Genomic DNA, 26,040 nt, shown 5'->3' with positions numbered 1-26,040 from the left:
TTAATAATAAATTACAAAAGGAAATAAACCAAAGGTTGTATGTACAACAGCTGAAAAGAATTTTCTTAAAACTATTTTTGCAAGAAGTTGGAAGCGGTCTTTAGATTGCTAAATGTAAGTGGACATTAGGACAAAACATGTTTTTATTAAGTTATTATCTTTAATTTAAAGACAACTGTCAGTAACAATAGATTAATAATTAACTTCTTTTTTTTATTATTTTCAAGAGGTTACACCATTTTGAAAATTAGACTGGCCATCTCCACTGGTCAGAAGGAGGTTCTTCAATTAGAGGCTCCCATGGTTTCCACTGTAGCATTTTTCTTGCCAGGGAAAGCTCATTTTCAGCCTGTTAATAAACACCATCCACAAATTCAGAAATTCTATACAATTGCCAAAGTATTAAATTACATCTATTTCAGTTCATTATCTCAGTGATGTCACTACCTATCATGGCTAGGGACTATCACAAATTTAATTTATAAATATCAAAAGGAACTGTGTGTTTTGGGGGTTTTGGTATTTGTTTTTAAAAAACATACTGAATCACCTCCAAATAGCCAAACAGATAGTCTGTTCATCCAGTCATTCCCAATGATGACTACATGGTATTTTCCAGTCTATTTGGATTAACCCCCAATATTATTAAATCACCTTCTGCCCTTTCCACTGATTTAGACTCTATAAGAAACAACGTAGGTATACGTGGTGTATATATATAAACATAATAAACACACGTTAACTGTGTTAGGTTTTAGCATGGTCATCCCAATCACTTCATTTTCAGATTTTTTTTTTACTGTTTGTTCGGTTTTTTTGCAGCAAAGGAGGAAATGGAAAACTGCCAATTTTCTGAACAGAAGCTCAGCCAAAGGAACACTGAAAACCACTGCTCCCTTTTGTACCCAACCTTAAATTTCCCCGCTTTACCTGTACAATGACTTCTTCTATGTGACCGCTATTCAGTTTGTCCTGTAGTTTTTGCACATCAGTCTCCTGTGTATTCAAATACACAGAAATCAACGTTTAGTTTTACTGAGAAGTAGAAAGCCCAGATAAAGCATAAAAACAATAATTTAACCAGATCACACTCTAGTCTTCCTCAAAACTACCATCAAATTAGCTGGTTTCTGTTATTTTACATTACCAAAGAAATCTCATACACTTTTCTTATTGGAAAACAAACATCAAATTCTCAATGATAAATACAAAAACAGAGTACTATTTAATGACATCCAAAGAAGCATTACCAGCTAAGGGCTTTAGTATGCATCTTGAAAGAAAATTTTCATCTTAGCTTTTTATAAAATGATATGCAACCTTCCAATTATCACCTTAAATAAACTATGCAATACTGGTATTGTGTAATGTACCAAAAAAGTGTTTTAAAATGTCGAAGGCAAGGATTGTGCCATATACTACATTGGTAAGATCACATGCATTTTTTGTGCAAGTGTGTGGAAATTACCACTGTTCTACAAATCTTCAAAAAACGTTTTCTTCTAATTTTCACAGAAAACATCAGTAAGAAATTAACAATTCTTTTTAATATAACATCAAAATATTCCAGTCAATAACAAAAATAAACCTCAAGACTTCAATTACTTCTGAATTGATACCTGAAAGCTACATATAATCCTGCAAAAAAGCCAGTCATTTTGAAAATCATTCTTCTCATCCTAAAATCTTTTCATGTGTAACATTTACGAAACAGCACTGTACTCACCGTTTGCACCAAATTAAACCGCTGATTTACAATCTGCTCAGTGTATTTCCTATATGCTGCATCTTTGGGAAAGTTTTGCAGGACACCAAGGATTTTTGTGTACAGTATTCGCAAGCGCTGAAGTGACCACAAGACATGGTTAGAATACACAACTAGAATACACACTTTTTGTCCTACTTAACCTACTAACTAACTATCTATACATAAAATATAGAGGTTATGGTATTCAATCCAGAAATGTGGGATTAAGAAAATAACTGAGTCTGAACCACAGAACTCTGTCTTGGGTAAGACTGGGATTTATCAGGACTGGGACCTTACCAGTGTCAGATTCCTCAAAGAGGAAAAAAAAAAAAAAAAGAAAGAAGAAAAGAAAGAAAAAAAAAAGAAAAAAGAAAGCTGCAATCTGAACTACATTTGATGTAAACCGGAAACAATAAAATCTGTGTTTCTAATACTGACCATACTTTTAAGAAATGAGGCACATTCATTTCTAAACTATCAGTTTCTGAAAAATTACATGGAAAGATATAAAGAAGCACATAAGCTACCAAAGCATAACTAGATTAATTTTTTTGGCGCCTCTCCTCATGCCAGCACAAAGTTCTGAGTGACAGGCAGATTAAAATTAAACTAAAACCTGAACATTTTTATTGCTGGATTTAAGGGCAGTGATAAAGGACAGGCTGGGGTGAAGAAATTGCAGCTTTCGGACCTTATGTTGGCTGGGTAACTGTATCTAACTGAACAGGAATGGATGTCCTATAGGAATGTCGTGGTTTAACCAGGCTGGCAGCTGAAACAACCACACGGCCATTTGCTCACTCCTCCCTGCCCCAGTGGGATGGGGGAGAGAATTGAAAAGAAAAAGGTAAAGCTCATGAGTTGAGATAAAGACTGTTTAATAGGACAGAAAAGGAAGATCAACTATAATAATATACAGAACAAGTGATGCACAGCACAATTGCTCACCACCTGGAGCTAATGCTCAGCTAGTTCCTGAGCCACACCCCTTTCCTGGCTAACTCCCCCAGTTATATACGGAGCATGACGTCATATAGTATGGAATATCCCTTTGGCCAGTTGGGGGCAGCTGTCCTGGCTGTGTCCCCTCCCAGCTTTTTGTGCACCCCCCACCTTCTCGTTGGCAGGGCAGTATGAGAAGCTGAAAAATCCTTGACTACTTGGCAACAACTAAAATATCAGTGTGTTATCAACATTATTCTCATCCTAAATCCAAAACACAGCACTATAGCAGCTGCTAGGAAGAAAATTTAACTCTATCCCTGCTGAAACCAGGACAAGCAACAATAAGAAATGGAAGCAGAAGACTGTAGTCAGAAATACAAAGAAGAAAAAAAAAAAAGGCAACAAAAAGGGGACTGGCACAGAATCTATAGTTCAGCTAAAACACTGTTGATTTCTTCACTCCTGGCTTTAAATCACTGAAAAAACCCAAAATTTATTAAGTTCACCCAGAATGTGTCTGACAAGGCTGTAGACTGAGATAGAATCATTTGTACAGAACAATAATGATTTTTTCCAATGGTTCTTTTTGACACTATTCCTAGTGGCAAAAGCATTTTTTAAATAGAATCATTGCATGGTGGGAAATTTCAAAGCACGGAGAAATAAAAGAATTTGATTTCAAAGCATTAAGAAATCAAAGAAGTCCTTTCAAAGCTCATGCTTCCTGAATAAGCAAGCAAGATGTGGCAAACATACTTTCACTACTGAGCCTGAGGACGTAAAAAGCACCCAATTGCTACAAGAACCACTGAAGTATTCCAATTTCAACAGCACTTGCCATCACAGGGCCTTGATGTGGCTTTGCACCACACGGTTGGTCTCTATCATGTATGACTAGCCTATCCCCTTAATATAGGTATAAGTTATTTCAGTACTTGTTGGAAACACAACATAGCAAGGCAGCAAAAATCTGTATATTTGTGAAGTAGAAATTACACTTATGAAGAACTGAATTCAAAAAGTTCTTTGCTTTTGCATTGGAGAGGAGAGACAGAAACCAAAAACACAAACAATGGTTTTGAAATCAGCGCATGCAACAAAAAGTATATGTGCAAAATAACTCCTAATGATACAAATTAAACCTTTAAGAACTAATTTTCTTCCTTAATCACTTTGGAACAGTCTTACACTTTCATTAAGTTGGCACCGCTTTAAGGTACATACTGTACCTACATATGCAAATATATAACAAAAAGCTTTGATCTCATCAACAATTTCTATTAAATACAGAACAAGACATGTGACATACCTCATGAGGGTTTTCAGCTACAGCCAATCCTACAAGCCCAGTGGTCTGCACAGAGAGCATAAACATATTTAATGTACCTAAGCATCTATTCCTGTGCTATCTGATTATTTTGTTTTAGCTCAAGATACACCTGACAGGGACCATTATAGAATCACAGAATGGTTTGGGTTGGAAGGGACCTCAAAGATCATCTAGTTCCAACCCCCCTGCCATGGGCAGGGACACCCTCCACGAGATCAGGTTGCTCAAAGCCCCATCCAACCTGGTCTTAAACACTTCCAGGGATGGGGCATCCACAACCTCTCTGGGCAACCTGTTCCAGTGCCTCACCACTCTCACAGTGAAGAATTTCTTCCTAATATCTAATCTAAATCTACCCTCCTTCATCTTAAGGCCATTACCCCTTGTCCTGTCACTACTTGCCCTTGTGTCCTTGTCATCATTCTGTGACATGAGCCTCTGCCTCCCACCACACACATTTGTCACCACCAGTTTGCAGTGTTTTGATCAGAGCACAGGAAGGGGAAGGAGAGCGCCAAGAGAGGGAGCAGCTCATATTACAAGGCAGGTGTTGGAAAGCATTCCTGGTGGGGTGAACTACGGCTTACCCGCCTCCTTCCTCCCCACACGACGAGCCCGCCCCCTCCTCTAACGCTCGTTGCTGCGCCGCGAGCACCTGGTGCCGGGCCCGCTGTCCCCCGTGGGCCGGGGAGAGAAACCGGGCCCTACGCTCCCCTCAGCCCATTCCTCGTAGTGCGCCCATTCTCTCTTCCCCCTCGCCGCTCCGGCACCCCCTACCCTCTCCCCAGAAACCCGCCAGGGCAGAGCATGGCGGGGAGGGAACCCCCCACGCAGGACGAGGACGCGGCAAGCCGCCCGCCTCAAGGACCCCCGCGGCGCCTCACCTTCCTCAGCGCCCCCGCCATGGCTGCGCTGCGCGCAAGGCCCCGCCCCCCAGCCACAGCGGGCACTGCCGGCCACGGGGTGGCGGGGCGCATGCGCGGAGCTGGGCGCCTGCAGCCTCCAGTTAGAGGACATGGCGAAGGACGCCGGGCTGCGCATGCGCCGCAGCCGCATCGGCTTCCGAACCCGGCGGGCAGAGAACGAAGCAAGTCGGCTGTCAACAAAGGCGCGTGCGCCAAGCCACGTGGTACCACCTCGCGCATGCGCTGTCTGAAGGCGGCGGGACGGTGCGCGTGCGCCGTCAGAGGGCTGTGGGGTGGCGCGCGTGCGCGTCGCTGCGGAGGGGCGTGGCGCGGCTGAGCTCTCTGGGCCCGGGCCGGGCCCGGGGCTGCGCTCCCTGCCGCGCTCCCTGCCGCGCTCCCTGCCGCGCTCCCTGCCGCGCTCCCTGCCGCTTCGTGCTCAGCGCCGGAACCCGGCCCGGCGGGGGCTCCCCCTGTGAAGAAAGGCTCCTGTCTGTGTGCTGTGGCGGTCCCTGTGGGGGCAGGCGGCTGGGTGCGGAGCCGCCCGTGTGGCGGCGGGCTACCCAACCTTGGTGAGGGGGTGACCTGGCCTCGCCCGGGCGGCTTGTCCCTGCCGGGGGGAGAGGCTGCTGGGACTGCTCGGAGATCCCTGGCCCTGAAACCACCATGGGCCGGTCCATCCGCAGTGTTTATTGAGGAGTGGTGTCCGACCTGCAGTCAGCCGAAATTTTGAAGCCCAGTCCTTTCATATGGGCTGGGTGTGCTATAGTTCATGCTTTGCTGCACTTACAGAGATTTGAATATCCCCTTTTAAATATAGCCATGTTTTCTATTAGTGGAGTTGTCTACCTGAAATTGCTACTGACAGCCTGTGATCAATTTGCAGAACTTGGCAGTTTCTAAATGAGGAATGCTTAGTTAAAATGCATCATGCAGAAGTCATAGGTGCTGTGTGCTGCATTTAGATTCCTCAGCATGTCTCTAGTAAAGATGCAATGTGTGTTTGGTGCGTGCGTCCCATATATCTGGTGGCAGTACTTCAACTGATTTTTGCCAAGTGATAGCTAGCCAACTGCCAGTAATGAGTTCTCAGAACTATTACAGGTTCATAGTTTTTGATTTATTTTCCAAAATGTTTTGCAGAATCTGAGCTTAGTCCGAGCTTCAGAGTTGATTTCAAAGCTCCTTTTCATGATTCAAACAACTGTGTCAAGCTGTAAAAGTATGCCAGAAGTATGTTTGGCAGCTGCTGAGAGCAGTTTTGTGTGATGTGTATTTGGAAATAAAGCGGTTTATGACCACTCAAGCTGAGGTTTTGGTGTAGTAGATTGATTTGAATACGTGTCAGCTTCTGTCATTCTTTCATTAAACACGTGTTTAGTGTTTGCAGAAGTTTCTAGTACATCAATTCTAGTTTTCTGCAACATACATGTAAAAAATAAATACGTTCTGATTGATAATTGATGCAGTATGTAACTAAACATTTTTGTGCCTGGGAATAGGGTCTAATTTAGAAATAATGCAGAAGCTTGTAAACAATTAGAATATTATATATTTTTAGCAAAATTATTAAAGAGTTGTATGTGCATATATTTATCAGTCAAGTCTTCCTGAGGTTGGTAATTTTCTACCTCAGAGAACAGTCACAATCTGGAATTTGTTTAATAAGCAGAAGCATGCACATATAATGAATTTTAGCTGCGAAATTAGTTTGACCAAGAAATGGTGTTAAAAGTAGCTAATTAACTGCAGAATCAAAAATAAGGATCACTGTAACAGAATATGGCAAATAGCTATGTTCTGAGTTAATGTGATCAGTTAATAAAGCAAAAAAAGCTGTAAAATACTGATGGAAAATAGAAAACCTAATTAAGGAACTTGAGATACAATAGGAGAAAAAAGCAATAATAAGATAGTTTAAATTATTGGTGGAGATAAACGTGATGTTCATTTGAAGATCCAGTTGTCTTTCTATTAAGTTTTATGGCCTAGCTGCTAATTTAAAAATTGAGTTTTGCATAGTAAGATTTGATAATAATTGTGTTGTAACTTTATATAATCTTTATTCTGAACAAACTTTTCTGTATAATTCCTTTGGCCTGCTCTTGAGCTCCTGTTTTCCATAACTGGTAAACAAACCCAACAAACTGAGTTTCAGAATATTGTAGAGTTCTCCCTGACAGCCAGTCTTTCAATAAGACACGCACTACTGCCATTCCGTAGGTAAAGCAAAGTGATTAATACAGTTTATATCAGAATTCAGTGTTTGTGCTTCTCCACTTCCGAGTGTTCTTTGAGATTGCATCAGAGAGACCTGGGATTTCTTTCCAAGGCATTGAGAATCTCTCTTTCCTATCGAAATAACATTCTTTAAAAATTTCTGCCTTTTTTAGTGGGTCATCCCTGCATTTTTCCCTTCTCTGTGGTGGTCCAACCAGGCAATCTGTCTCCTGATTGATTACACTAACTGACCACAGCACAAAATGTTCTGTGGCGATCTTTAGCCAAGTTAGCATCATGAGTTCAGTTAGCATCATTCAAACAGTAGTTCTAACCATCTGTTTAGACAACCTGAGCATGTAGGTGTCCTTGCCACATCAAAAATAGTAAGCCATGTTGATGAGGCTGTTCGTGACATCAATCCAGAAGTTATGCAGTAGGAAGTTCCCCAAATTGCCAATCTCTGTTTCTTTTCATAATTTATTTTGAAATACAACGGCTCCAAGATCTAAGAAACAATGTCAGAGTACATTCAATAATTACCTGGTTTTGCAAACAAAAAAAACTTACCCCAAAACTACCCACAAAGCTTTTCACAGTTTATTACCTGTTTAATACTGGGGACTCTGTTAGGAGTATTATCCTGTGTATTATCCTTACGCAGTGCGTAGGCATCCTAAGAAGGCCTTGCTGTAGCTGTGACTTCTCTTCCCTTTTTTGTCTCACCAATGAATTTATCTCACTGTGAAGTCTTGCAAATTGCCATATGATTTGGTATCTGGACGAGGGTCTTATTTATTCTGGCATTACATGCATGGAACATAATTGACTGATGGATTTATGCCTAGTAACTATGTAAGAGCAGAATCAGACACTGTTTGCATAGCAATGCAAAATATTATTAAAAATATCTGAAAAGCAAAACAATGCTGTGCTTTTAATGTGGATATGTACTAGTTCTGAGTGTCCCAGTTATGTAAAGGAAATCAACTCAAGGTAAGCAATTAAAACATTTATGTTCTTTATATATATTATAAATACATATTTTAGATATTTTTTATTATATAAGAATATATTTCTGTTCTTATCATCTTTTAGCCAACAGTAGAGCAGAGTCTCAGCACTGTTTCTATTGCTTCTGTTGCACTGGATTTTTTGGAGGCTCACCACACTTACTTAGGTCACACTGGGAAAAGAAATTGCAATGAACATTATTTATCATGATTAAATGGTTTTCTTGATCTTGTGACCAAAGATGAGATGCATGTAGTGCCTTAGTTAAGCTTACAGTTTTATGGTTCTATAAATGCAAATGAATCATGGGGCACGGAAGAGTTCACAGTGTACAATTTCATTTCATCAGAACAATTAAAGATAAGTTGGAAGTTTGTTGTTTCAGTTTGTTCCCTGATTGTCTGTTCATTTTGATAAAGATAGTAACTAATTGGTTAAAACCAAAACAAGACAGAGGTATTGCATCAGTGACGTGTATCCAGTTTCTTCCTCATCCCATGCCTGTGATTTAACTTGCAGAGTACTGTTATTCTTGATGTTACTCTTGGGTTATTCTGCTTTTGCATCACTGCTGTCTGTAGTGCCGTGCCTCCTGCTTCTTTGTCCAATTTCAAGTTATTAAATCTAGTCAAGTTAAGTACTATAACTGGCTGTCATTGGATCTATAAAGCTTTGCATCATATTGGCCTCAGAAAGAGAGATTAATGATTGGTGATGTAATATGGCAGGATCTACAATTAGTTAAAGGCTAAACCTTCTAGATTTGTTTTAGTATCTGTAAATATGTTACCAGATTTTGTTAATGTAGCCCTTGAGACTAAGTTGGCAAGTAATTTATTTTCTTAATGAGAGTTGTTGAACCAATGAGAACACAGACAATCTTATTATACTGTCCAGACCTCGTGTTACATTTGACGAGATTTTAGAGAAGTCATGTGTAATACTTTCCTGTGGGTCGAGTCTGCTTATGTTACAGTTGTACAAGGTCAGACCTTAATTTATCTAGCAACTGCATATTTAATTTTAGAAGTATCACAGGACAGACCAGCTTGCAGGGCACCATTCCTGGCTGTTCAAAATGCAGGCCCCAGAGTAACAGTGGCAAGATAATGGGTTGAAAAGGTGAGAATACATGGTATGGTCACTATTAATTATTTTACTACTATGAATAACCTCTTTGCATGCCTAAGGTGAGAATATATGGTATGCTCGCTATTAATTATTTTATTGCTATGAATAGCCTCTTTGCATGCCTAAGGGCCTTCTATTTATAGAGAGCAAAGCTAGGATTGTCTAGTTTATTTTAAGGATAAGAAATTAGAATAACATTAACACTCACATAACTGTATACCTATGTGTTTAAAAGTGATGAATGCTTGATACACTTCTTTCCAAGGATGATTAGAAGGTAGTTCAGATTTTTTCAATGAAAAAACAGTAATTTAATTTAAGAGAGCAAAACTTGTTTCTTTTTTAAGGAAAACAGCAAGAAGTAATATCTAGTTTTTCAGGCATAAATGGAAAAAATATCAGAAAAATATCAGATTATTCAAAATGTTGTTTGGGGAAAATATTCTTGGTAATACAAAAAGTAAAACTTGTTTAGAGTAAGCATATGCAATTGTTTCTAGTGATCTGTTGCCTGGGTGTGGTAATTGCGGAATTCCATAGGTGAATGGAAGAAGATTTTGCAGCCAAAATTTTTAGCCTTTCCATTGCCACATCACGTAACGTAGCCAGGATGTCTGTGCTGCTGCTCAGTGTACCAGCCATGCTGTTATATTCCACTGTGATCCTAGTGGAACATCCACGCTTCAGTCAGACCTTGTCACCTCAGCACAGTGTATTACCAGCAGTGATATAGCAAATCAGGCTCTCGAAGCACGTATAGACCCCTGGCAACGTGTCCAGCACTTGTGCTGTGATGAGCTGTTTGCTTTATACTTACTCTACCATATCACAGTTACTTGCTACCTTACTAACTTTCTCATTTTATAATAGATTATTCATTTTTGTGGGATAAGATAATTTGAAAACAGTACAGACCACAATTCTGAAAAACTGAGACCTTTCTGGTTAAGTCTGCGTTCAAGCAGAGCACTATGTTGCCTGTGGCGTAATCAGTCTGGGGAATACAGCAAAGCAGGAGACAGCTGACCAAATGGGTATGGAAGTTATATGACCGGAGGAAAGAAAACAAGTTCCTATGATGACCTGTAAACTTGTTTCTTCCTCTAATCTTTTGGAGGTAAAGGCAATACATTTTTCTGAAAATAAAGGATTTTCATATTGAATGACTGTCCTGCGAGATGCTCTGTGCTCTTAACTCTTCTTGGAATCAGTGACGTTGGAGGGTACTGATCACCTCACAGAATTAAACCATATGTGAACATCTTCATAAAGGTACTGTAATATACCAAACCAGCCTTCTTTCAGAGAGTTTGCAATGTGACAGTCTAATCTAAGGCCTATATAAGTCTTTTGGAGTCTTTTTGGTTCAGCCTCTAGGATAAGTATAATATGATGGGCTGTAATATAATAATTTTCAGTCTTAATTCTTCTAAGGACAGCAGCTTCAGTTGTTTGCAGGGCATGAAGGTCCATCCATGCAGATCTGTTAGGATGAGGATGATTCAGAAAAAAGGTGCTTCAAAAACTTCAGCAATGGCGTGAAGTCTCCAAATGGACAGTTTTCGAAACATAGGAAAGGTGGGAAGAAAGGGAGAGTAGCTTTTGTTTGACTTTAAGCTGCTGTGAGGGACACAAGATTATGAATGTTACGCATTTTTCCGTAATAAATTATCATATGTAAATTAACTGTTTAGTCTTATTAGGAGCACCTCCCATCTGCCAGTGAAGTGTTAATTTATTCTAAGATGTACTTTCCTTTTAGTTGATGGCAGGAACAGATTGTAGATGTTTTTATTGAGATACACTTCTAAAACTGCTAGTCTAAGAGAGGTTTTATCTCTGCGAAGAGATTTGTCAGGCTTCAGAACAGTGTGTATTGTGGGTTAAGTGACGGAAGCTTTAAGGTGCCATCAAAATTAGAAAAGTGTGTATGAAAATGGAAAGACAAATGCACCTTGACTTAGAATTCCTCTGCCTGTCAACCAGGTGCCAAGAAGAGATGAGGAAGAGAAGCTCAGTTTCATGGCCTTATTGCTGATGAGGAAAATTTTACATTCTGTTTAATAAGAAACTTGCGGCAGCATTTAGGAAAAAATATGGTCAGCTGCTTTGTTTTGTTTAGTTTTTTGAAGTTCCTATGGTTTGTATTACACCTTGGAAATTTGATGTGGGATACTTTCCTTTCTCCATAAAGCAAACTATATTTGAAAACAACCACACTTTTTTGTTTTTTCTGCAGCAAACTTGATAGGCTTTCGTGAGCTTGTTTTGATCATAAAAGTTTCAGAACATCGTTACCATTGGTTTTTAGAATTACAGAGAAGTTTATATTGTCCATCCTGTCCACCAGGATGTCAGTCAGTCAACATTCTCGGTCATTTCAGAAATACTTTGTTGCATGAGAAGTTCTACCTAAACTACAGTAAACCAAAACATAACTTACAGAACTTGTGAGAACTTAATATGATGTGCAGCAGGTTTAACATTAGGTAGTATCTGAAAGATTTTGGTGCGCGTGTCTGCATTGTGCTGACCAGTTCATCAGTTTGGCTTGTGTGTGAAATCTGATTTTGGACTGTTACGCTGAAGCCTTGATTAGAGACACAAAAGGAAGGAACAGAGGACCCTTGAGAAAAGCAGTCTGTTATGAATAGCGTAAAGGTCAATTCTTCTAAGCCAAAAAAGAAAATGTGTCCATGAGATTTGGGATTTTTTTAATTCTTTGTGGAAGGTTTTTTTCAGTCAGAGGGGGCAGTCAAGACCAAAGTTGTATATTTTTTTCTTCAAAGAAAATGGGACTGAAAGTAGGGATGTTTTCCACTTTCCTTCAGATTGTCCATCCTTGCAGATAAAAACCTGGGCCATGGTTTCAGTACATGTTGAAAGAGGTGGGAATCTGAATCCAAGAGACCGTTAGCTTCTGAGTCAATCTGACTCTGAACCTTTATTAATTTAATTTTGTTTTGCAAGCTTTATCATAATATACTAAGTAGTAAAGTGTTTGTGGATGGGATTATAATATTGGCTATCGTACTTTGATTGACTTGTTATTTACTGGAACAATGCAGAAATTAGTCTAAAAAGAAATCTGGTTAGCAGTTTCCTTTGAAGATCATTTTCAGAAAATGGCCTCCAAATAATTTCTACAATGTTCCTTCTCTATTTGCAAAATAACTAGGACAGCCCACAATGGTTGTTCTGTGAGAAACATCCAACAGATGCTTGGTATAATTATTTAATGTTTGTGCAACACTTTGACAATGACAGGTGGTCTGTGTGGTAAATACAGTAAATTACTGCATAAACTATGGGAACAGCAATTTTATTGTTTAAAAAAATACTTCAACACCTGGTGTCCACAGTCTGATTAAAGGCCAAACATGTTAGGCTACTAAGATTGAATCAAACAGAGTAATTCTAGCAAAATGCAAAGCTCACCTGTAAAAAGTTAGGTAGGTACAGTTATCTATATATTAACTTTTTATTCCTTATGTGACTTTTATGATAGATAAATGCCCCATTACACACTTCAAGAACCTGCAGGAAGATGGTGTAAAAAGCAACATTCCTGACCTTCCAATTATAATTTACTAGCAAAGCATTTGGTTGATGTGATATCACCAGCAAAAAGCATAGTGAACATAAGCCACAGTTCAAGTTGGTGATATGAGCAGACTCAATTTAAGTTGGTGACTATAGTTAAAAGGTTTGACATACTCTACAACTGATCCACTGAGCCTTCCAACTACTCTCACACCTTGAAAACAGTAACTGGCACAGCCTGACCATTACCTGGGCTTGTGTACGGAGCTCCTGTGAATGTCCATTAAACTTCATGACTGCAGAAGTAGCACAGGGTCAAAGTCTTTAGTCTGCTTTGATAGACCATGCCTTGGCAGTGTAAAAGTAAAGCAAGATTTGCAAGTGTTTGGGTTTTGGGTTTTGCGAGTATTTTGTTGTTTTGTTTGTTTGTTTTTTTAAATATATTAATGATGACTAAAAGTGATAATTAATGACGCAGGACCATTGTAATGTTTTGTTGTACAACTACCTGTCTGTGAAGTCCAAAATCTTATACATTATTATATGAACATAAAATAGGTTTTGCACTTGGTATCATCTCTCTCAAATCCCTCATTTATCCCACCCATCCATGCTGAGTTCAGCTCCAGGAGATGAGAGGTGAATACAGGTTACAGCTGAAAACTTCTCTAGTAAAGTTCTTTTTTAATTCCGAACTGAATGACATGTCACTACCTAAACTGTAGTGACATACTGTGGTGTTTCCCCACACTGAAATCCTGTGTCCAAATGGCACTGGTTGGATCCATCCCATATCTGTTCCCAGTGCCATACTGGGTGAAGGAAGAGGGGCACAAATGTTCTTTTCCCATGCAAAGGAGTCAAGTTAGTTCATAGCTTCTCTGAAATAATGTGATGTTTGTTTAAATCCTGAATAAATATGATGTGTGATCACCCTTAGAACTGGTCATGTGTTTCATTCTGAACTGCAGATCCTGTCTGTAAATAATTCTGAAACAATTCGCTTTTCTTTTTTGTGTCTATAATTTTAAATGTATATGTGTTTACTTTCATGAATTCCTTGTGAATGCCTGTGTTTGATTAGGAAGCATTCATAAGGCGGTAACTTTGTTTACTGTTCATTATTTATGCTTGCATGGAAATCATATATTCACTGACTTGATGACCACAGCTTTCTAAAGAGGAAAAGTCTCTTTTCATGGTTCACAAATTGTCCAGTATTTGTCTGTAGATGACAAATGTAGTGTGTGAACAATAAAAAGAACTTTTCCTAAACAGCATGTCTAGTACTAAATGTTTCCAAGGTTGTTTTCTATTACCATTTTTAAACAGAAATTTTATCATTTTTAAATAGGAATGATCTCACCAAAACATTATTAAAAGAAATTGATGGAAACACCTGATTTTATTATTAAAAACACCTTAAGCAGGATATGATCCTTCGCAGTATATTTTTGTGTGTATTTCAAAATAGCTCATCATTATAGCTCACCACAAAAAATGATGGATGAAAGAGAAGATTTGGTTGAAGATCTGCTCACTGAGTATGCCATACAGCTTAGCATTCAAGAATCAAATGGGGCCAAACCACCAGCGTCTTCCAGCTATAATGACAGGTACTGACAATTCAATATGTGTTAGAGATTACGCCATATTTTAACAGTGTTTTGGGACATTGATATTTCGTGCCTTGTGTCATGCTTAAAACAGGTCTTAGTTTGGCTAATTCACCTCTTCCTCAGTAAAGCACTGCCGAAGCAATGATTGAAAAGAGTAAACAAAATAGAAATGTTGATTTTTTCTCAAATATTTCTAAAACCTCAAACTTTAAAGGCAATAAATTTGGATTTGTTAGTAATCTGTCCACTCTGTAATTGTAACAGCATCCCAGTCTCTCCCTGTGCATTCAGATACATATTTGTACAAGAAAAATCCAAACCAGAACAACAGAAAGCCCACAGAAGTGTTCCAGCGAGGGTTCATGCGTGACGTTAATGTTAAGAGTGGTTCCTGTGATTAGGAAATGTGGGGCTCAGCTGGGCTACGTGGGGTGATGACTGCTTAGGGAGATGAGATTCACTTGGCTAAACTAATACTTCCCTTAGCTTTTCAGGCCATTTACCTTCTTATGAAAAGTGTATGTCTGAAACAAAGCTAAACTTTGTCTTAATAGAAGTTATTTGGCAATAATCCCATAGGTTTGGGTCTTCATGGGGCTCCTGTTGTAGTACTGGAATCTCCCTTTTCACTGAAGGCTCTAGCAGAGCCACTGGGTACTCTTGTTATTTGGCTGGTTTTGTTTTAATTAAATCTGATGTATTTTTTAATAAGCTTTTATCGCCAAAATATCTCTAGGAACTAGAAAGCACCAGCATTTAACTTCCATGTCAAGGAGGTTTAAATGATATTGTCAAAAACATTACAACTCTTTTTCGGGGTAAATGGTACCATTGATATCATCAAACTCTCCTTCATTAGTGAATATTGACATTTTGACACCATCACATTCTCATTCACTGTCTAAGGTTTCTGAATCTGAAGGGCTCATTTCTGTAGTGTGGGACAAATACAGCTTTTTAGTCCATATCAGAATCCTTTACTAAATTAGGAGATTTATCAGGTCAGCCTGCAGCAGAAATTGCAGCTAATACGAGAACTTTGGATACTCTGAAGATCCACGGTACAGGCATTAACTTAGGAGGTCACAAGGCTCATCAAGATTGTAGTTGATGGATTCAAAGGAAATTTGGCTCAGATGAGAAGCTAATGGAAAATATTGAATAAATAATATAATACATCTACTTTTTGTTTCTATTTACCATTTTCTGCTCTTTTTTGGATAGTTTTGTACCACCTAGTGAGGAAAATAGGAAAATTGTTACATCCATAAAGCAAGGTAAAGACCCTAAAATAAAACAGTCCCTTTGCAAAATTGGGCTTCCCTTATATTATTTTTTCAACTGCATCTTATTTATCTGTTGGATGTTTTTTAAGGGGAAGTATTTGGGCTCCAAGAACTTGTGAAACAGAAATATGCTTTGGATGAAGCTGATGAAAGGGGATGGTTTCCACTGCATGAGGCTGCAGCTCAGCCAATTCGGCAAATACTTGAAATCATTTTAGATGGTGAGTAAGGTACAAATATCCTACAACACAAGGGGAGCAGCAAAGAAACATAGAACAATAAACAGCCATCCACAACAACAGGTTAGACCTGTTTACTAAAAAAAAGTATGATCAAATCCTCCATGGAGCATCTTGCTTATGTTGTATTAGGCAAATATTCAGGCAAATTTTCTTTTTTGGGAAAGTTGCATTAATTTACACCCACAAAGAACTTGGGACCGTTTTTTAACATTTTGTTCAGAAATCTGCAGGCAGAGTAAAAATTACTGTTCAGTATTCAGTGTGCTTTACAGTACTAGTTAGGTTAAGTTAAACATAATTACAAGTATTTTCATAAAGACTTAGCATTTAAGGATTTCTGGTGTATGTGTATGTGTTAACAGCCTTGTGTTTTAATTTTATTTTTTCTTACTTCCTTACCTCCAGCATCTTATAAAGCAATGTGGGAATACAAAACATGTGATGGAGAAACACCATTAACTTTGGCAGCAAAAGCTGGCTTTGTGGAAAATGTACGAACGTTACTGGAAAAGGGTGTTTGGCCCAATACCACGAATGACAAAGGAGAAACTCCACTCCTTATTGGTAATTGCCTCCTCTCCGTGCGTTTAAGCAAAGTGAATGGCAGCGCTTCCCCTTTGCTAAGTACTCACCCCAGTACTTCTGTTGGCTTGTGCCATTTAGATGCTGGTCATCTTTTAATAGAATTATAGAATCATACAATGGTTTGGGTTGGAAGGGACCTCAAAGATCATCTAGTTCCAACCCCCCCTGCCATGGGCAGGGACATCCTCCACTAGATCAGGTTGCTCAAAGCCCCATCCAACCTGGTCTTAAACACTTCCAGGGATGGGGCCTCCACAACCTCTCTGGGCAACCTGGTCCAGTGCCTCACCACCCTCACAGTAAAGAATTTCTTTCTAACATCTAATCTAAATCGACCCTCTTTCAGTTTAAAGCCATTACCCCTTGTCCTATTACTACAGGCCTTGGTAAATAGTTTCTCTCCATCTTTCTTCTAAGCCCCTTTTATATACTGAAAGGCTGCAATTAGATCTCCCCGGAGCCGCCTTTTCTCCAGGCTGAACAAGCCCAACTCTCTCAGCCTGTCCTCACAGGAGAGGTGCTCCAGCCCTTTAGATGAAACTAAATGCCCATTACTTGGTGAAATGTACCCAATGTTCAGTTCAGCACTCATTATGCTTTAGGTGATTGCTGAGCTGCTCCTAAAAAAAATGGAACGTATTTTTTTGTTCAAGGTACTTTCTTGGTACCTTGTAGTGGGTTGACCCTGGCTGGGGGCCAGATGCCCACCAGTGCCACTCTGTCACTGCCCCTCCTTCACTAGACAGGGGAGAAAAAGTATAACGAAAGGCTCGTGGGTCAAGATAAGGACAGGGAGATATCACTCACTAATTATTGTCACGAGCAAAACAGACTGAACTTAGAGAGAAAATGCATCTAATTTATTATCAAGGAAAACAGAATAGAGGAATGAGAAATAAAACCAAATCTTAAAACACCTCCCCCCACTCCTCCCATCTTCCCGGGCTCAACTTCACTCCCGGCTTCAACCTCCGCCCCCCTCAGCGGCACAGGGGGACGGGGAATGGGGGTTACGGTCAGTTCATCACACGGTGTTTCTGCCCCTTCTTCATCCTCAGGGGGAGGACTCCTCTCATCGTTCCCCTGCTCCAGCATGGGGTCCCTCTCATGGGAGACAGTCCTTCACGAACTGCTCCAGTGTGGTCTCTCCCACGGGGTGCAGACCTTCAGGAGCAAACTGCTCCAGCGTGGGTCCCCCACAGGGTCACAAGTCCTGCCAGCAAACCTGCTCTGGCGTGGGCTCCTCTCTCCACGGATCCACAGGTCCTGCCAAGAACTTGCTCCAGCCTGGGCTTCCCACGGGGTCACAGCCTCCTTCAGGTGCCTCCACCTGCTCCGGCGTGGGGTCCTCCACGGGCTGCAGGTGGAATCTCTACACCCCCTCATCCTCCCTCCATGGGCTGCAGGGGGACAGCCTGCTTCACCGTGGTCCTCACCACGGGCTGCAGGGGGATCTCTGCTCTGGTGCCTGGAGCACCTCCTGCCCCTCCTTCTGCGCTGACCTTGGTGTCTGCAGAGTTTCTCACATCTTCTCACTCCTCTCTCTGGCTGCAAAAGCGCTCTCTAACTGTTTCTTTCCCTTCTTAAATATGTTATCCCAGAGGCGCTGATGGGCTTGGCCTTGGCCAGCGGCAGGTCCGTCTTGGAGCCGGCTGGCATTGGCTCTATCAGACACAGGGGAAGCTTCTAGCAGCTCCTCGCAGAAGCCACCCCGTAGCCCCCCACTAGCAAAACTTTGCCATACAAACCCAACACATACCTTCAGGTGCTGTAAGACCTTTAGCAACCTGGTCCTATTTAACCATCTTAAGGTAAAAGTGTGGTACAAGAATAAGCTGTTGTTTTAACTTGAATGTACCTTTTCTGGCCGTCTAGAGGTTATTGGGGATTTTTAGTTTTATCAGATGATTTCTTCAGGAGTAAGCAGGCATCTTCAATTTCAAAATCTCTCATCTCATTTCCTTCCCCTCTTGCACTGAAAATAAACTTCAACTGCATTTCTAAGTAATACCTCACTCTAAAGAAAGATGATTCCTTTGGAAGATTTTATGCTATTGGTAGACTTAAATGAGCTTTACTATACATGAGTAATTTACCTATATCACCTGCTTCTGCTTTCTCAGAATCGAAGTGGTGGTGCTTTTGCCCTCTATGCTCCAAACTGACATATTTTCCAGCTTGTGTTGGTTTACCTTGATTTCCCGACCAGCTGACATTACCATTTATTTACCAGTAAATCCGATTCCCAGATTTCTAGGTCTGGAAATTTTTTTCATTTCCTTATATCAATATACAAGGGAAAGCTTTTCTAAACTTATTAGATGTCTTTAACTTTCAAGACAACATACCTGGAATTGTAATTGTATTGTTTTCTTCCTTTTTTAAATATCTTCCAAGCTGTAAGACGGGGCTCTTTTGAAATGGTATCCATTCTGATTAAACACAACTGTAGCATCCACCAGCCATGCATAAAACGTTGGTCAGCAATGCATGAAGCTGCAAAACAGGGACGCAAAGACATAGTTGCTCTTCTTCTGAAGAATGGTGGAAATGTGAACCTTAAGGATGGATATGGAGTAACACCATTAGGTGTTGCTGCTGAATATGGTCACTGTGAGGTGCTGGAGCATCTTATTCATAAAGGTATGTAGTCAGGTAAAAGGGAAATACTCTGCACTGGCATATGTCTTGTCTGGTTGCTGAGGTGTTTTAGGGTGGTCAGGGAAAAGGAAAGAAAGAGTAGTGATGAATGAAAAGATTTGGTTTCCTGGAAGGAAGGAAGCATATGTGAGTGTTCCTGCTAGAGTGGAGTGACGCTTACACATTTCCGTCACACGTGTGAGAGGACTGGCAGAGTTGATACCAATCTGTTTCAATCAAGGAAGGACTTACTGCTATACATGCCCTTCTTGCCCTTCTTTATTTCTCTTTACTACTCTTCCCCTCCTTCCCCTCCCTCCCCTCACTTCCCTCCCTCGTACAGAATGATATTGGTATTAATTAATGAAATGAAGTATTTTTTAAATATGTCAAAATTTTGAAAATCCTCTTATAATACTTACGGTCAAAGCAGACCTCACTCAGGTGAGCAATTCAACCTGTATCTGTACAACTTCTGGTTTGCCTTTGAGTTTTAAATTTGCCACAAGAAATATTTCTTGGTTTAGTAAAGTTTTAACTTAAATACATCTGAAAATGAAGAGGAAAGTACTCTGGGCTTGTTTTTATGATGATCTGCAAATCACTTTGGATATAATTATAGATTCTGTATTCTCCTTCAAGGTGGAGATGTCCAGGCCTTAGCAGATGATGGTGCATCGATACTGTTTGAAGCAGCCGGAGGAGGTAATCCAGACTGCATAGCCCTTCTTTTGGAGTATGGAGGAAGTGGTAACGTGCCTAATAAGGCAGGACTGCTTCCCATACACAAAGCGGCTTATGAGGGGCATTACCTGTGAGTATGAGCTTGGACTTTGTATTTTCTTTAACATACAGTGTGGCACAAGGTCACATTGAAGATTACTGTGCTAAACTTGCAAATGTATAGATCATTTGCAAATGTATAGATCATTTATATTTCAGAAGTGCCTGTGTTATGTTAGTTTGAATTAACTTTTAAGTATTTTTTAGCATAAACAAAGCAAAATGCAAAACTTACTCCTTAGAACTAAGTGAAAACCACAGAAACAATTTAAAACACAAGCTCCTATTTGACAGTGCTCAAACCTGGTGTTTCTGTGTTTGGATCTTCTTGTTTAAAGTGTTTAGCTGGTAGTTTAGCATATAGCTGGATGAGGGTCATTTTCTTCATGCAGGGAAGCAATGGCTGACTAGTTTTATTCACTGTTTTTTAGGGCACTGAAGTATCTCATTCCGGTCACATCCCAAACTGCGATCCAAAAAAGTGGGCTGAGCCCTGTTCACTCAGCAGCAGATGGCCAGAACTCACAGTGCCTAGAGCTCCTCATTGAAAATGGTTTTGATGTCAATACTCTCTTGGCTGAACACATTTCAGATAGTTACGATGATGAAAGGAAAACAGCACTTTATTTTGCTGTTTCGAACAATGACATTCTTTGCACTGAAATATTGCTCAAAGCAGGGGCAAACCCAAACAAGGATCCTTTAAACTGTCTTCTTGTGGCAGTGAGAGCTGGCAACCATGAAATTGTAAGGCTGCTCCTATCTTATGGAGCAAACGTCAATTGCTACTTTATGCTGGTTAACGATACCCATTTCCCCAGCGCCATTCAGTATGCTTTGAATGATGAGGTGATGCTGAGGCTGTTGCTCAATCACGGATATAATGTGGAGATGTGTTTTGACTGTATGCATCAAGATATCTTTGGAAATTCTTTTGTGTGGTCAACTCCAGAGGAAGAAATTCTCCCCGGGTGGACTTCTTCTGTAATAAAGGATAATCCAGTAAATACACACCTTCCTTCCTTCTCTTCACTTTCCTCTTTTCATTAGCCAGCTTTAAACATGCCAAGATTACTGTGCAGAATTAAGATTAACGTGCTGGCAAAATCCTTTTTTGAAACACCCTAAAAATAAACCAGCCATTTTTCATTTTCTACTCTGAGATAGATAGAGAAAATTATGTACATAGAGTGGTTTTAGATTGGGGTTCATGTAGTAGAGAATTAGGAAGGAAGTTTTAAGAAATCACGAGGTAGGATTCTGGAATTTCTGTTTCTGTCCTAACCAACACAGTAGATGTGTTTCCAAAGAGATATCACTGTTGAACAAAACAGTACTGCAAATTGTAGCAGGGCTATAATAATTATTGGCCTTCAGGACTCTCCAGACAAATTAAGGGGTTACAAAGGTTAAGCGTGGAAGAAAATGGCTTTAAAGTAACCTACCTAAGCATCAATTTATGACTGTTAAAGGTCATTGCTAATATTTTGTTCATATTATCTTGTGTAATTGCTTTAAAATGTGTTATTTTGGCATTCCTCTGCACAGATTTTGAAGTTATGATTTGATGTGTTTTCCTTTTCAGTTCTGTGACTTTATTGCTGTTCCTTGGTTGAAACATTTAGCAGGAAAAGTGGTTCGTGTTTTTATAGATTACATGGATTATGTTCCTCTATGCACAAAAATTAAGTTTGTTTTAGAAACACAGAAAGAATGGACAGAGATACGTCAGATATTGGGTAAATATCTAACTTCCAGTTAATGATGTTATGATTTCTTGTAGGAGACTTTAATGGCTTATGTCACATCACATTCATCCAAAGTGTTTTAGCAGTCCAAATGCGTACTAGCTAAGAACCAGGTTGTGCCTGTCATCCAGTCCTCAGATTGAGGCAGATCTCTGCCTATTGTCACTGGTCATAAATTAGTTAATCGGACTGGAATATGGCAAACGTGCAGCTGGTGAGAATTAATCTCATAAGGAATGTCCCTGTTGTGTGGGAAGCCCTTTTAGTTAAGCAAGACCACTGAGATGATACTTCTCAAACTCCTTATTAACTCAAGTGACACTAGTCATTACACAGCTATGGGGCACAACTTTTTTATTGAGGCATATTGCTCACACTTCCAGCCCTCTTTTTACTGCCTTGATCTCTGAAGTCTATTAATTATTCAAGGATTATCGTAAGAGCATATTTTAGATCCCATTGTGTGCAAGGTGGTAGGTGGTGACGAGTGTACCATCACAATCTGTGTGCCATCATTTCCTAACTCTGATTTATATTACGCACATGTAGAGTTGCAATTACTAGTACTGTAATTGACTAATATTTCATATGTATGCTTTATTTTTTAAGTTCTAGACATTAGGCTGGACCTTCTACCATTGGTGGCACAAGCAATAGGTTTCACCTACTTTAACTTAAAAAAATCCATTGGGGAATGTATTAAATGTTCTCTTTGTATGAATTAATTTTATTTGACCTTTTATTTTTTAATTTTAAGTAGAATTTGATTTAACATCAGTTGTTAAAAACCAAAATGTTTAGGTTTAAAACTGGTACCCTGTATTTAATTTTGCTTTGATATTTTACACTGGAATGTAGAGGAAATCCTTTTTGTTAGTGTCACAGGAACATTCAAATAATTCGGTAGTCTTAACTACTGATATTTCAAGTATGTTGAAAGTTTTTGTTATCTTCAGGAAGGCTAAATTAAACTGAGGTCTTTGAGTGATGTAAATTCCGATAAGAGGTGTTTGTTTAGAAGACTCAGCAGACTCAAGCATAATAAGGTCTGGTCTTGGTGCCTTTTTGATACAGCAGAAACAGATGGTGCCACGGCTCACCTCAACATGCAGTTTTTAAAAGGTGCACGTAGGGAAAGGAGAGATCATTCATTGGTTACCATTGATTATGCTAAATAAAGTCCTGGTTTAGGTGTTCAGATGGGTGCTTTGGAGACAGAGTACAGTGTGCGTATTTCCAAAAGTGAGACAATGATGTTAGGCAGATATCTAGAAGAAGTTTGATTAAAATCAGCATTGTGTATATCACTGCCATTCTGAAATAGAAAGAATGGCATTTTATTCAGAAGTGGCAAAATAGTAATGCCCCAGGGTAATAGATTTTGATACTAATTTTATTAAGGCATGTTTTGGGATTGTGAACAGGCTTAAAATCATTATGAATGGCATTGATTTTTTCCACCATTTCTCTCTCACTAATATTTTTAGATAATCCTCGCCCATTGAAACATCTGTGTCGTCTGAAAATACGTAAACTCTTGGGATTAAGGAGACTCCAGAAACTGTCATCCATGAAGAAGTTTCCACTTCCACCAGTTCTCAAGAACTATATCCTATATAAAGAATATGATCTCTATGGAAAAGGGATACATTTAGAATAGTTTTTTTAAATAACTCCATACAGTCTGTAATTTGACCCATTTCTCTACTATTTTTACTAGCTAAAGAGCTTCTTGGTGTTTTATATTCATTCACAACATTCTGATACTTGTTGTTAATAATTCTTTTATGGGAACAAATTTTTCTTCAGAACTAGTATAGTAAAGCTAATGTTTTAACACAACATTGTGCTATCCAAATATAGGCTAAAATCAGAATAATGACACTATAATAATTATGTAGAATGGTACGCTTTAAATGGGAATTCAGATGCATAAAGGATAAAAGAAGAATTTTCCTGACGAGCTTCCCAATTAAGATGATAATTACTGTTGCTGCTGTTTGTGGCATTAGTTTATCTGTAAAAGAAAATCTCTAATTTAGCTTGGCAAAGAAAATTAAACCACTAAATGAATGTCTTTGTCATGTAATTGGCCTGAAATTTAGCACATTTTGTACTCTGAAGATCACAGTCCTATTACAAAATTCTCCAAACACTTCCAAGATTCTTTTTAGCTATTTTTGCAAAGTGTTTCCTCCTAAGTATGACTGTGGTGCATGACAGTACTGCATATTCTAATGTTTGGCAAAGGGACTTTATGTAGGCTCTTTTAAAGAAAGAATTGATTTTGATGGACAAACCAACCCAGGAAATTAGCAGCACATCCCCTTAGTTGAGAAATGTTGCCATGTCATAATTTTAAGTGTGGTTCCTACAGAGATTTGACAAATCACTTCTCAGTCAGACTAAACACCCTTAGTCATGCTGTGATGCCCTTGGCAGTATACTTCTGCATATGTCTACAGGAAAACACACCTGATAAAATGTTCTTTAAATTACTCTGAATTACTCTATTAAAAGTGGATTGCGCTTACTCCCTTTACTGTTCTACCATCCCTTCCATCTTGGGGAAAAAAAAGACAAAAAAGGGTCCAAAGCCTCCAAATTCAGAAAAGATTTCAGTTAGTGGATGTCAGGATTACATAGTGCATAGTCATAGTGTGGTGAAGCATGTAATTTAAGAGATGCGCCAGTTATTGCACACAGACACACACACAGACACACCAAAGCATCCTTCTGCCCTGCTTCCTACGCTTCTTATTTGCTGTGTGTCATTGTCATATATAACTTATGAACACCTCAGTCAGAGATGTAAATTCCACTTCCAAAGGCAGCTATTTCAGTCATAGAATTATAGAATCATGGAATGGTTTGGGTTGGAAGGGACCTCAAAGGTCATCTAGTTCCAACCCCCCTGCCATGGGCAGGGACACCCTCCACTGGACCAGGTTGCCCAAAGCCCCATCCAACCTGGCCTTGAACACTTCCAGGGATGTGGCTGCCGCAACTTCTCTGGGCAACCTGTTCCAGTGCCTCACCACCCTCACAGTAAAGAATTTCTTCCTAACATCTAATCTAAATGGACCCTCCTTCAGCTTAAACCCATTACCCCTTGTCCTATCACTCCATGCCCTTGTAAACAGTCCCTCACCATCCTTCCTGTAGGCTCCTTTAGCTACTGGAAGGCTTCAATAAGGTCTCCCCGGAGCCTTCTCTTCTCCAGGCTGAACAAGCCCAACTCTCTCAGCCTGTCTTCATAGGAGAGGTGCTCCAGCCCTCTGATCAGCTTCATGGCCCTCCTCTGGACTCTCTCCAACAGCTCCATGTCTTTCTTGTACTGGGGCCCCCAGAGCTGGATGCAGTACTCCAGGTGGGGTCTCACAAGAGCAGAGCAGAGGGGCAGAATCACCTCCCTTCACATGCTGGCCATGCTGGTTTTGATGTAGCCCAGGACACGGTTGGCTTTCTGGGCTGCAAGTGTGCATTGCCAGCTCATGTTGAGATTTTCATCAATCAACACTCCAAAGTCCTTTGTAGGTCTGTCCTTCCTCACGACAAATTTACAGGAGCAAAGAGAAGGAGTGAAAGTTGCTGATCTGGGACATGTAGAGGGTTGGACTGAAGGCTTAATTGTTGCTTCTGCTCTCACTAGGGCTACAATTAATCTGGGTTTCCAAGAGCTGTCCTCCATTTGTTTGCCAGAAGTCTTGACCAGGATGAAAAAGAAGAATTTGGCAATTTGTGCAAAATTTTTAGGTATCTGGCATCTGCACCAGCACCCTGACAGGAGTGACTGTCCCGGATGACTGATGACTCCAGATATGGCCTGAGTGCAGAGTCCCCAGTACACCCAACACAGCTGTCCACAGTCAAGGCTCCACTGACCAAAACATCCTGGACCTACCAGGATAAATGCATGTATGCTGCATAACCTATAAACTGGTATTCCTACGTGAGAATTCCTAAACAGAAATACAGGCTTAATAATAATAAGTCTTAAATAGTGGCAATTTTAATGAATACAGTGTCCACAACACAAGAATCTGGGTAGTCACATATCTGATACAGTATACTGCAACCAGCAAAGGAAACATGATCAAATAGGGCTTTAGACAGGAGATTTTAAACCCTTTCTGTGGCTAGAGCCAAATTCCATTAGTAATTTTAGTTCATGGGCCAAGGTTTATATTTAGGACTTTATACACGCCTCAGGGAATAGTTACATTGCCTGTGGCATCAAAGCATTCAGCTCTAGGACGGAGTATTGCCCCAAGTGTTTAAAGTATCATGGACTAGTCCTTA

General features: G+C 39.8%; 2 protein-coding genes across 3 annotated transcripts; one reads left to right on the top strand and one right to left on the bottom strand.

Annotated features, from left to right (window-relative positions):
• Positions 1-138: 138 nt before the first annotated feature.
• NDUFA5 (NADH:ubiquinone oxidoreductase subunit A5) lies at positions 139-5,048 on the bottom strand. The gene is made up of 5 exons (XM_075742994.1): positions 4,910-5,048; positions 4,005-4,049; positions 1,727-1,843; positions 931-996; positions 139-349 (listed from the first exon to the last, which is right to left on the bottom strand). Exons 1-5 carry the CDS (start codon positions 5,000-5,002, stop codon positions 248-250), a joined length of 423 nt encoding a protein of 140 aa, XP_075599109.1. The 5' UTR covers positions 5,003-5,048; the 3' UTR covers positions 139-247.
• A 3,605-nt stretch (positions 5,049-8,653) lies between these two features.
• On the top strand, positions 8,654-23,745 carry ASB15 (ankyrin repeat and SOCS box containing 15). 2 transcript variants are annotated; one of them, XM_075742972.1, is made up of 11 exons: positions 8,678-8,793; positions 9,189-9,283; positions 14,323-14,451; positions 15,679-15,731; positions 15,830-15,961; positions 16,388-16,546; positions 18,965-19,210; positions 19,850-20,021; positions 20,422-20,992; positions 21,576-21,729; positions 23,226-23,743. In XM_075742972.1, exons 3-11 carry the CDS (start codon positions 14,336-14,338, stop codon positions 23,396-23,398), a joined length of 1,776 nt encoding a protein of 591 aa, XP_075599087.1. In that variant the 5' UTR covers positions 8,678-8,793; positions 9,189-9,283; positions 14,323-14,335; the 3' UTR covers positions 23,399-23,743. The 2 variants fall into 2 exon arrangements, with proteins under 2 accessions (XP_075599088.1, XP_075599087.1); XM_075742973.1 differs by lacking the exon at positions 9,189-9,283 and having other exon boundaries at positions 8,654-8,793; positions 23,226-23,745.
• Positions 23,746-26,040: the final 2,295 nt, after the last annotated feature.

This window comes from Balearica regulorum, chromosome 1 (assembly GCF_011004875.1).
Source record: "Balearica regulorum gibbericeps isolate bBalReg1 chromosome 1, bBalReg1.pri, whole genome shotgun sequence".
Taxonomy (NCBI): domain Eukaryota; kingdom Metazoa; phylum Chordata; class Aves; order Gruiformes; family Gruidae; genus Balearica; species Balearica regulorum.
The sequence above is the reverse complement of the archived record's forward strand: the minus strand, read 5'-3'. Positions and strand labels throughout refer to the sequence as shown.

Bases quoted from the DNA above. Each gene is read 5' to 3' on its own strand.
- ASB15 (XM_075742973.1), top strand. From the start codon at position 14,336: ATGATGGATGAAAGAGAAGATTTGGTTGAAGATCTGCTCACTGAGTAT. The intron at 14,452-15,678 runs GTACTGACAATT...TTTTTTGGATAG, and splicing joins TCTTCCAGCTATAATGACAG to TTTTGTACCACCTAGTGAGG. The intron at 20,993-21,575 runs GTAAATACACAC...TTTCCTTTTCAG, and splicing joins CTGTAATAAAGGATAATCCA to TTCTGTGACTTTATTGCTGT.
- NDUFA5 (XM_075742994.1), bottom strand. From the start codon at position 5,002: ATGCGCCCCGCCACCCCGTGGCCGGCAGTGCCCGCTGTGGCTGGGGGG. The intron at 4,050-4,909 runs GTGAGGCGCCGC...CTCTCTGTGCAG, and splicing joins TGGCGGGGGCGCTGAGGAAG to ACCACTGGGCTTGTAGGATT. The intron at 350-930 runs GTAAAGCGGGGA...GTTTATTAACAG, and splicing joins TAGAAGAAGTCATTGTACAG to GCTGAAAATGAGCTTTCCCT.